Here is a 12,536-nt window from a genome sequence, read left to right as displayed (position 1 = left end):
CTTTTAATAAAATTGCTCGTTTGACGAGGTCTCAGTTTGAGAATAAGTCATTCTAGCAATCCACATTTTCAAACAAATAAAACGAGTCCAACCATCCTTCGCGAATGCCGAAAGCCCGTTTCGGGCCGGTGGCGACAATACTTAACCATAAAACCTTGGCAGCTATATTTTGATGGGTCCAAGCATGAGTCAGGTGCTGGAATAGGTCTTCTAATCATAAACCCCCAAGGATTGCCAACTAAGGTGTCACTTGAAATGGACAAAAGGTACTCGAACAATGAAATTGAGTACCAAGCGTTGATAACTGGACTCGAAATATTAATGGATTTGGGCGCTCGAAATATATTGATCCGAGGTGATTCACAATTAGTCATCAAACAATTAACACAAGAATATAAGTGCCTGAATGAAAGGTTAATTGAATTAAAAAATCGAGTTGAACGATTACTTAACAACTTTGACGAAGTCGAATTACAACATATTTCTCGAGACTCGAATACTATTGCCAACAAGTTAGCTCAAATCGCTTCAGGATATAGGGTAAGTAAGAAGTGTTTGGAGAAACTATCACACGTACAAAGTGTATGGGCAGATCATCGAGAAACATTGAATGTGGGTTCTCCGTCTTCGAGTCAACCAGATTGGAGGAACAAGTTGATTGAGTATTTACAGAATCCCAATATAAAAGTTGAAAGAAAAATTAAATTCCAAGCCCTCAATTATGTGCTGCTAGATAACGAATTATATAGAAGAGGTTTTGATGGAATTCTGTTTAAGTGTCTTGGAAGTCATGAGAGTTATATAGCTATGGCAGAGATACATGAAGGTATATGTGGAGCACATCAGGCTGGGAAGAAAATGAGATGGGTTTTATCGAGGAAAGGTTTATATTGGCCAACCATGATTAAGGATTGTATCGAATTCGCAAAAAGCTGTGAAGAATGCCAGAAACATGGACCCATACAAAAAGCACCAGCGAGTGAGTTGCATTCGATCATCAAACCTTGGCCATTTCGAGGATGGGCAATGGATTTAATTGGACAAATACACCCACCTTCTTCAAAAAATCACAAATATATATTGGTGGCCATAGATTACTTTACAAAATGGGTTGAAACTATTCCTTTAAAAGAAGTCGAGCAAAAGGACATAATTGATTTTATCGAGGATCATATTATTACAAGGTTTGGGATTCCTCAAACAATCACTACTGATCAAGGCACAGTTTTTACGGGTCGAAACATGGCTCGATATGCAGAGTCGAGGGGGATTAAGTTAATAACTTCAACACCATATTATGCTCAAGCAAACGGTCAAGTCGAGGCTGCTAATAAAGTTGTGATTAATTTAATCAAAAGACATACATCAAACAGACCTCGAAGTTGGCACGAGACTCTTGTTCAAGTACTATGGGCTTATAGGAATTCACCTCGAGATGCCAAGAAAACTACTCCATATAAATTAGTATATGGCCATGAAGCTATTCTTCCTATTGACATTAACTTACAATCAATTCACATACAGAAACAAAATGAATTACCTGTTGAGGATTATTGGGATTTAATGTATGATGAGTTGATTTCTTTAGAGGAAGAAAGGTTAATTGCGTTGCAAAATCTTGTGCAACAAAAAGAAAAAGTCGAGAAAACATATAATAAGAAGGCTAAAGCCCAACGTTTCCAAGTTGGAGATCTGGTGTTAAAAGTAATTCTTCCCATGGACCAAAAATCTCGATATCTAGGTAAGTGGTCTTATAACTGGGAAGGCCCCTTCATAGTCGAACAAGCATATTCTAAAAATGCATACGTCATTAAAGAGATAAATTCAAATGTGACGAAAGTAATGAATGGAAAACACTTGAAACATTTTCATAAGAGGGTAGAATATTAATTGTTCGACACAAGTCAAAGAATAGTTGTGATACAAGCCAAAGGTAAATAAAAAGAAGAGAAATTTAATCATTACAAAATTTCGATTTAAAAACATCGAAAGCCTTGTAAGCCTCGTCTAAACGTTTCCTTCGAGAGGAACATTGAGCTTCCAAATGCTTTTTCTGCTCTAAGGTCTTCGCAAGTCGAGACGATATGACCTTGCCTTCCTCTTTAAGACCCGTTTGACGTTGCTTGATCTCTTGACTTTGAACCTTAATAGCATCTTTCTTCGAGCGAACCTTCTCTAACTCATGTTGGAGAGACTTGATGGTGGTTTCTATATCTTTCTCGTCTTGTTGTAATTTTTGCAAAGAAGACACCATTTCCGCCGTTGAGTCTTTGATCATAAGCAAGTCAGTTCGGAGCTTTTCGAGTTTAGCACGGCCTTCTTCGCTTTCAACCTCGATATGGGTCACCTCTTGAAAGGAAGTAGACCATTGAGATCGAAGGTCCCATGCGAGGCTAAAAGGTTTGACAAATTCTTGTAACTCAGAATGGACCTCAGGAGGAAGACTCGAGTAGGATAAGAGATCGTCCATCATTTGTTCAACTTCTGTCTTGAACTCAGGAATAAGGAAGGCCTGATCAAGATCATCAACATATGCCTTTGCTCGAAAGGAATCAAGCAAAGGTTGATATGAAGGAACCTCAGAGATGTGCTCGACGGTTTTTTCCTTCTCCTTCTCCGACCCAGAAGGACCACTTGTCCAGTTATCCAAGACCTCGAAGATACTATTGATATCTTCATCTTCGTCGTCGAAAAAGCTCATCAAGTCAAGGTCCGGAGAAGGGATTGATGAAAGACCTTGGACAGAAGAAGTGACTCCGCCTTGAGTCGAAGGGGAAGTTGCAAAGGGTCGAGGGGATTCAGTCGAACCTGCACAATGGAAGATTTGTAAGATTTCAATAAGAGGCCATCATACAAATAGTCAGGTCGAAAGAAATATACCCTTGTTCTGACTCGAAGGAGGTTGTAGCTCAAAAGAGGGTTCACCTTGAGCAGAATTTTGTCGCGTCTCCGCGTTAATCAAATGGCCTGATTGAAGAACCCTATCCTCTTCGACCTGAGGGGGAATTTCTATTGAAGCCATAACAGAAGCAAGCATCGTAGCATCTACTTGCGGAGCAGACAACTAAACGAAATAGAAGTAAAGCTGAGCATCAAAAAAGAAGATAAGGAAGGAGGAATCTAAAGAGACGATAAGATGGTAAACCTGTTGGGTTGCCTCAATAACAGGGAACGTGTCTTTTTGCACTTCTCGAGACAGCTCTCGAGAGGAATCAAGATGGATAATTTCAACATCCTATTAAGGTAATGCTAGAAGAGTTAGAAGCATAAGAGAAGTATTAGACGAGATAGACAAGAGTAAGAATCGAACTTGGGAACAGACTTCATGGCATCTTTAAGCAGTTTCTCGTTAGAAGGTTTGTTAGGTTTCTTGGAAAGGGGAATGACCATCTTTGCCTTCCCTTTATCCTGCTTTTTTGTAGTTGAGACCTGATATTGGAAATAATGAATGTGATTATAAAATTCGAGTAAGTAAATAACCTCAAAATTGATAATTCACTTACAGTTTTAGTACTGTCTGAGCCTACTTTTTGCTTTTTCGAGGTTTCAATGCTCTGCAAGGTAAGAATCAGCAATAAATGAACGCAAGGTAAAATACTTTGATTGTAAGGAAGATGAAAGTCGAAAAGAAATATACCTTAGAACGAAGAGAAACCTTCTCAGCTGCAGTCTTTCTTTTTCGGCTTTTCTTTGAAGATTCTTTGTCTTCGTCATCGTCACTCTCCCAATCAGGAGTTGGATCAGCATGTCGAGGAACACGCTGAGGGATGGCAGCTACAAGGTTCGAGCAAAAAAGTGAGACAAGTTTAAGGTATACTCGAAGAAGAAGTAAGTGAAAAATATTTACCAGGAGGAGGGTTAATGTTATTGACCCAACATAATGGCCACCATTTGTTTCGAGGAAAATCGTACACGGAACATCTCGCGTAGGTAACTTTATTCTTTACAGGAACTTCTTTGCGCTCAAGGTAAAACGGGTCGAGTGTTTTCACCCAAGGAGGATGAGATACATGTTTAACTAGACCAAAAAGGGCATTTGGAAGAGGAGGTATATGCTTTGGACAAAATTTTTCGAAATCAGTTTTACCTTGAGGGTTTATTACCTTTTTTGAGCGAATGTTCCGTTGTACCATTTTCGATAATGAGACCGAAGCGTCAAAAATGGTTCGGTGCACATTGTCAGGTCGATAACAAACCTTAAAAAACTGTTCGAATTGATAAATGATAAGTTGGTTCTTGAAAGTACCTGGTTGCTTAGGCCCCTGCGAACAAGAAAGAGGAGAATTAATCAGCTTTTTCAGAAAGCCATCAAAATCGATGAGTTTATCTACAATATAGTAACACCACCATCGAAGGTAGCATTTTGAAGCCAGAAAAGAAGGAGAAAAAGTGGAAGGCGTAAGTTGGAGTTTTTTGTCAGGCCGAAGAATGAAGTTGAGGATTTCCTCATAATTCCCTGCTTCGACACAAATATCTGCATCAATGCCTTCCTTACGTCGAAGAGGGAGGGGTTTCATCTGGCAAAGACCAAACTGACGAGCAAAGAGTTGAGGTTGATAAGGATATAATCTCACATCCTTCTGTCTCATACCCGAGAAAATGACATCCCACGCTAAGAATCTAAACCAAATATCAGTCGAAGAAGGATTAATATTCCCAACTTGATTGTTCTGACGCAACCAAACCGGGCCTATTAGATTTGATCGAAGAAAAGGAGCCAAATCTTCGGTGAACTCTGTGAAGCTAAGAATTGCTCGAATATATTTTTCAAAATTATCCACTAGACGCTTCCGAGGAGTAAGGGTAGTCAAACGAGCGCCTTCGAGTTCACAAAGCGGAATTGGGTTGGCAGGTAGGCGAAGTTTCTTCTCGAGGATAGCATTAAGCCATAGTTGCAATAACCATAATGGACCGGAGAGATTTCGAGGCCCCGTCTCTCGGGTAAAACTTTCAGAAGCTTCATCCAGACACGTATATAGAGAAGCTAGAAGCAACTTGCTCAAACATATCTTTTTCTTCGAGTGAAGAGCTTGAGCCAAGGCATAGTAATATTTAGGAACTTGAAGGGAAGGAGTACAAAAAACACAGGCTGATAACCAATACATTAAAAAAGCAATATGCTCAGAAGGGGAAACTGTTGTACCAGGCTGACCCATGTGTGCAGTAATGAAGGCCAAATAAGTTTTTTTGTCCCAGGAGATCGAAACATCTTTGATCGAAATATCTTCCTCAAATGCATCAGGGTAAAACCTCTCCCCAAGAGGCATTAACCCGGTTATAGCAGCAACATCAAGTAAGGTAGGGCAAACAAAACCACAAGGAAACTCGAAGGCCCTAGTCTCTCGATTCCAGAAGAAAATAGCAGAAAGAATCATTTGAGGATCGAAAAGATGAAGGTCATACTTGGCTAATTGGATAAATTCAAAAATACCCTTTTCTTTCCACACGGAGGACATAGAAGATTCTACGCGAGCTACCCAAGATAGATGTCGTTCTTTAACGGGGGGAAAGGCTCTAAAAATCTTTGTGGTATCTGTAAAAAGGCTCAAGTCTATCTGGGGTGAGTAAATAAAGGGAATGGTGGAGGCATCTTCAGGAAGAAGGGTATTACCAAATTTTTTAGTGTTTTGACCAGCAAATGGACCAAGAAAAGCATGAATAGAACCATCCTCTAAAGAGAAAGGAAGAAGTACCTGAGATTGGTATATCTTTAAACTGGCCTCTTCCATGCCAGGAATAGGGATAAAAGTATCGTCGCCATCTTTAACCTTACAGACTGGGGCATTAGTGATGAACAGAGGAGTGCTCTGAGTAGTGGTGGCCGTAGCCATGGTGGTCTGTGGTGCAGTCGTCATGGTAGAGGGCGTCGCGGTAGGGACAGCCAAGGTTGGCGATGAGGTAGAAGTAACAATGAAAGAGGTAGTAGAAGCCACGGCAGCGGAGGTGGATGCAGCAGAAGAAGCCATTCAAGCAAAGAGGAAGGAAGGATGGAGAATCAAGGAACGTAGGAGTCACCGGAGAAGACAAGCCAGAGGGAAAGCAGAAGAAACTTGGGCGCGAAGGAAAATAATGGTAAAATGAATTTCACGCGAGGTAAAAAAGAGTTTTTATGGGCCTAAGGTAACTAAACCCACAGGAAATTTTTTTAAAATGAAATGATCGTTGGATAAATGTAACAGCCACCAAAAACACTTTGGTAACAGTAAAAACAAGAAGCATGCGCCGTTGTTGCCATTAATATCGCTGCAACGATCATATACATTTAATACGAATCCAGAAATAGGGTAACCTCGAGATAGGCGCTTCAGGCAAACATGCTTCGAGTCAATATATAGGAATTCGACTCTCTTTATATCGATACACATAACGCGATCGAATTCCTAGGGGGGCATTTGTTGGATCCACTCGAAATTATGGGACTCGAAAAAGATTGATAGCGCTGCTCGAGAAGTAAAATCAACACATGCTGAGTACTTATGACAAATCTCACGTGGGACGTGGGAGCACTCGAAATAGAATCGAACAAACAAGTGTTACTCGAGAATAATTGAAAAGTTGAAACTCTCAGAACATGGAAGTTAAGCCAAAACGGTCGCCAAAAAATCAATCGAAGAAACAAGAAACGTGGGAAGAACGGTTAAAGGAAGTTATAATTCAAGACCACGTAGCAAATATAGTGGACAGCGGTTATGAGTTAGAGGCGTACATGCACAGAATTAACCGCTCTTGAGTGCTTTATAAATACAAGGATTACGGACCTTCACAGAGGTCGAAAAACTCATACTAGAATTGAACTCTGAAGCATTCTCTGCCTACACACACATATGGCTTTCGTGCACAAGATCGTTTTTGGGTATGACTGACTCTCGGCCACTTTTCTTTTCTCTTTTTAGGAGTAGAAGTAGAATAGTCTTCTTGTTCTTTGTTTAATCACGTAGTGTATTCATATACTTGGATCAATATGTTCTCATGTGTAACGTAATTTGATCATTGTACGAAATGAACTATGATTTGCATTGCTAATATATGTATTGTCCATTCTGTTCACATTATTATTTGCGTGCATGAACATTGCTTGTTAGTATTAATAGAAGAACATTTCGAAACAAGTAATTACTGAGACTTCTTACTTTACTTTTTGTTCTCAATACCGCAATAACACAGTGAAGTACCTAAATTGAAACACATTGTGTGCTAGTCTAAATAACAAGAACTCATAAAACATATTCCACCGTAAACAGCATCACTAAGAAATCATAAAGTATCACATACATGCCAAAAAGGGGTTCCAAAATGTAAAAAACACAAACTGAAACAAAACACCCATGTCGGGCACCATAAATCCTAACAACTTGACTTGTACTTACTATTTTAACCATAACTTGAGTTATACACATCCTTTTTGAGTGATTCCAAAGCCATTGAAAAGATAACATCAAAGGCTACAATTTTTGTGAAGACCATGAAGCCTAAAAATGTCTTTAAGGTCACCTCGTATGGATGACAACAAAAAACTTAATATTTTGCGCACTAAAATGGAGACTGGACTTATAACTCACATAACTCGATTATTTTTAACGTTTTTAGACGATTCTAAAATCTAAATTATAATCCCAAGTGTCTAATTTCTAACCCAACAAACAAAAATTGATTTGATTAATCACACAAAAAGATATTACAAAATATTAAGGTACATCCATAAGTAAAATCTCAATCACTTATTAATTCATATAATTAAGGGTATTCACCAATTTACAAGAACCCTAGCTTGCAAAGCACATCCCAATGAATTCAATTATCATCTAAATCATCAAATTTACCAAACAATATAACAACTACATTTATAAATCAATATAAAACCCAATTCAATCATCAATTTCAGAGTCAAAACAGAAAACGAGAAATTTTAGGAATTTAGGAATTTTCTCTCCTACCCATTCTCTCTCGTAATCCCACATATGAATGAATTCATTTTCCTCCCCTACCTTATTGTAATGACAAGAACATTCCAATGTAGTTTGAAACAATTTTGAGCACTCCTCCCTAGAGCTCTTTCATTCTCTTGTTTCTCTCTCTGAGTCCTTCAGAATACAAATGAGCAAATTAGGGAAAACTTTGTCTAATCCCTCTCTTAAAAATTCACTGAATCGGGTCAACCCGACCCGTTTACTTTCTCTCCTTAATTTAAAAAAAAAATATAATAAAATAATTTCCCACGTGTAAAACTAAATAACAATTCTGACTATAATATAATAATATTATTATTTTAAAAAAATAGAATGTTACAGTAACTATACGTGAAATAAATATATACCTACATATATTATATTTATAATAACATTTTTTTGTATGTTACTATATATAATATTTCTTGTAGTGGATGTTGAAAAATTTATAATTTTATTTTAAAAAAGTATAGAACATAAAAATATTGAAACTATCGGATAAAACAAAAAAAGACCGAAACTATTCGAAATAAATTTTAAGTGTCCATCTTTCGAAATCTTAACTTATCATTAACATAATAGCATCTTGTTTGCTGAGGTCCTTCAATAAAATTTCAGTTGTTTGAAGCAACTCTTTGGAATCTTACGTGACGACGAAAGTGTTGTTTTAATTTATTTTTTTGTTCTTTCAATAAACAACCATTCTTTACCATTAAAAAACAGTATTTTGAACTCACTGGAAACCTCCAAACAGTTATTATATAATCAAGTCAAAATTTTAAAAATATAAGATTATGAGTTTCTTAAAGTTCCTTATAATTTCTTCCACCAGAACAAAATTAGGTATAATTAAGTTACTTACGGATGATATGGGAAAGTAAAAATCACTAACGACACTTTTAGATGTAATAAACAACATGTGAGTTGTTCTCAATAGTTGTCCTAATCAAATTTCTAGAAGAATGATAGTGTCAACTTAAATAGTTAAAGTAAATTTTAAGAATTTTTTATTATTTAAAATGTGGAAAGTTATTTTTTGTAAGTATTAATAAAAAAAAAACTTTTTTTTTTATTAATAAACTTAAACTTGAATTTGTAGTATTGGGTGCGTACACCCCTGCGAGAATGAATGATTAACACAATAGTCTAAACAAAGTTCAAAAGACAAAACGTGTAGGGAATTCATGAAAAAGCGAATTGGAAAGGAATGCCTTTATTGCCATCAAGATTGACCACATAGGATAGAAGGGACTCTCTTGAATTAACAAAGAAAGGGATCATTAATTCAGATTCTAGATTCTGCATCAAAAACCAAGCTGCAAACCTAGTCCCCACTGCCATTGGTTACCATGAATCATACATTTTAAATACTATAATTAAGGATTCAATGATCACGTATTTTCATTGTAATTGAATTTCTTTTGTTATAAATATAATTTTTAAGACAATTACTAAAAAGTTAATATATTCGTCACATGTGATAAATTATATCATTTTTTTATGTTTTAAGTTTTATTTTCCTAAAATGTTTGATATTTACCGTTCTAAACAATATTAATTAATATTTCTTACATATACCTTTATTTAACGATTGTTACTCCTCTTCATAATTATTCTTGATAGATTACATGGTTTTTCCGGTCAAAATGGTTGTGCTCAAAAAAGTTAAAGTTAGGCTTAAGATTTTAGAAAGTTTTTTCTTTCATCAAATCAATTTTTCTAAGTTAGTGTATATTAGTAAAGGAATTTAGTACCAAGGCCTTAGATTTTAGATTATTCAGTTGAGAATTCATGCTTAATCAAGATTTTTAATACTAAGATTTTATATTTGAGTTTTAGATTACTTGACCAATAACTCATGCTTAACCAAGAATTTTACTACCTGTATTTTATAGTTGGGTTTTAAATTACTTGACTAAAAACTTGCGTTAGGTCAAGGTTTTTAGAACCAAAATTTTATATTTAAGTTTTAGATTACTTGATCAAAAATTTGTGCTCGACCAAGGTTTTTAGTATCAAGATTTTATATTTGAATTTTCTCCACCTCTCTAATAGCTTTTGAATGAACTTGAACATAATATGAAAGTAATGAATGTTTTATTAATAATGCTAGTGTGTCTTGTGAAAACCTCCCTAACTAAAACTTTTCCTTTTTATGAAAAAAAGATCGATGGTAGGAAAGAATATACATCTCATGACAACATGGAGTATATTAACTATAATTAAATTTAAGACGAGACACATTCCAAGTCCATAAGATCTATTGACTGGACAGGTATTTAAACTTATATACTTCATTGTTCAAACTACAAGTGACCCTAAAAGATCGATCCCAATTTGCTAATAACTTTCCTTAGGCTAAATCTCCCCTAACTTCACCTTAAACTCTCCATACCAAATCGTACTTCTTGAAAGTCTTGCTTGATTAGGTGAACCACACATTAACTTTTTTTTTCTTTAAAAAAAATACAATACCCATAATCAAGAAGCTTAATTTTACTATAAGCAAATAACTTCCTTGAAAGCTATTCTCGAGAAGACCATCATAATCAGGTTTGGTTCAAGCAAAAACAATACAAAAGCTCTTATTTTAATTTTTTTTAAAAAAATATTTATATTCATATTTATAATTTTTTGAGATTTATAATTTAACAATCACTTTTTATATTTTTAAAAGCTCATTTTAAAAGGAGTATCTTTAAAAAGTATATAAATATAATTAATTTTTCAAGACTTGTCTCTAAAATATTTTTATTTTTTTATCAAAATATATTATTATTAATTTATTTTTAAATATATTATTTTAAGATTTACTTTAAACTTAACTATGTGTTGACCGCCCTTATCATAAATCATAATAAACAATTTACTTCTAGCTTTTCCCCCCTTTTTTTATCCACAAAATCCCCTTCTTTTAAATTCCTTCACGCTCCCAGTTATACGAGCCCATTCAACACTTTTTCTTTTGAGTCCACTATGCAACATATATTTAAAGGTCCACAATAATTTAAGTGGACAATTTGGAAGCCCATTTCAGTTGCTCAATGGGCTGAGTTGAAGTTCTTTGCATTAGTGTCCAGAATATGAATTACAATTTATGCCCCTTTTGGGTGTTAATTCTGTAACTACAGTCTACAAGAAATGTGAGTGATATATTTATTCGACAATAATTCCTTGTTTAAATTTCTTTTCTTGTTTCGAAAATAATTCATCTTTAACTACATTCTACAATATTTTTTTTATTACTATTAATTATAGTTTATTAAAAAAATATCAAAGTATGAAGAATTACTCATTAAATGAAAATAATATCCGCATCATTTTACAACTTCTAATAAAATTTAGTTAATAATAAATTTAAATTGGAATAATTATTCAATATAATTCAATGATTAAAATAATAGAAGCATGTTGTCTGTATCTTCGTGAATCTCAAACCAAATGCATGGTTGTTAAGTAAACGGGTATAAAAAATTTAGGTTATTGTTTAACGAATAAAGAACTAATTACCAAGGAAGAGAGGCTAGTTTACATTAGTGTATTTATTTCAAAAGATTTTAAAGGCATGTTTGGATTCAAGTTTAAAAATATTTTTGAGAATTTTTTTATTGAAAATATTATTTTTTTAGTAAAGAAGTTTTCAAAAATGCTTCTAGTTTGTATCCAAATAAACTTTAAGTGTTGAAAAATATTGAACTACTTTTTCATCTAAATCTTATTTCATTATCGAATCTTTGTGTTATTTAATAGTTAAGTTTTTTTTTTCCTAACTTTCTATTTTTTTTACCTATTAAGGAAATATAACTTTTTTCCCATCGAATCATTTTTATCAAAGCAAAATGATACTTCTTGTTATGATTTTATGCTTAAGCCAGAAATCGAACATTAATCATTGGCTAAAGAGTACAGTGAACCATTTGAACTTCCGATTTTTGGTCCTTAACTTTCTAATTTGTAACATTAATCTTATCAACAATTAATTCATTTAATTAATACTTATTAATAAATACTAAATAGCCAACCAAATAATGTTAAAATGACAATCATACTTTTATTATAAGAAATGATAGATATAATGATATATAAAAATGTCACTATAGATATAATATATATAAATATAAATATATTTGACATATAATTACACATAATTTTAATATTAATTTTGAATGAAATTTAATAACATATATTATGTGTAATTATAATTTATATATATATTTTAACGATATTCTAATACACATTATACTTATAAAATAGATAAAAATAATTTTTAATAATATTATATTACTATTATGTGAGTGTCATTACACACTTTAAAAAAAAAAATTTTTTTTAATGTTTCTACTATGTTACTTATTGATCGATAAAAAATTGGACATTTTTTTTTGGTCTATGGGATAAAAAATTGGGGTGATATATACCACAGTAAATCCTCTATCTTCCGCTATCTTCTAATTCATTAATATTGGGTAAGAATTTAAAAAAGTTAAAACTCCATATCCAACCAAACAAGTTTGGCAAATACACAAGAATATTCGTTTTATAATAAGAGAACATCTTCTCACCGGAAAATACTAACATTTATTAAATTTT

General features: G+C 33.9%; 1 protein-coding gene across 1 annotated transcript; it reads left to right on the top strand.

The window, feature by feature from the left end:
* Nucleotides 1-255: 255 nt before the first annotated feature.
* LOC145956047 (uncharacterized) lies at nucleotides 256-1,890 on the top strand. The gene is made up of 2 exons (XM_083071605.1): nucleotides 256-979; nucleotides 1,220-1,890. Exons 1-2 carry the CDS (start codon nucleotides 256-258, stop codon nucleotides 1,888-1,890), a joined length of 1,395 nt encoding a protein of 464 aa, XP_082927731.1.
* Nucleotides 1,891-12,536: the final 10,646 nt, after the last annotated feature.

This window comes from Cajanus cajan, chromosome 1, assembly GCF_000230855.2.
Source record: "Cajanus cajan strain Asha chromosome 1, NIPB_CcT2T_4, whole genome shotgun sequence".
Classification (NCBI taxonomy): Eukaryota; Viridiplantae; Streptophyta; class Magnoliopsida; order Fabales; family Fabaceae; genus Cajanus; species Cajanus cajan.
Note: the sequence above shows the minus strand (reverse complement) of the source record. Positions and strands in the feature narration are given on the sequence as shown.

Excerpts from the sequence above, each read along its gene's own strand:
- LOC145956047 (XM_083071605.1), top strand. The coding sequence starts at position 256 with ATGGACAAAAGGTACTCGAACAATGAAATTGAGTACCAAGCGTTGATA. Across the intron at positions 980-1,219 it reads CATACAAAAAGCACCAGCGA|GCACAGTTTTTACGGGTCGA; the intron begins GTGAGTTGCATT and ends CTACTGATCAAG.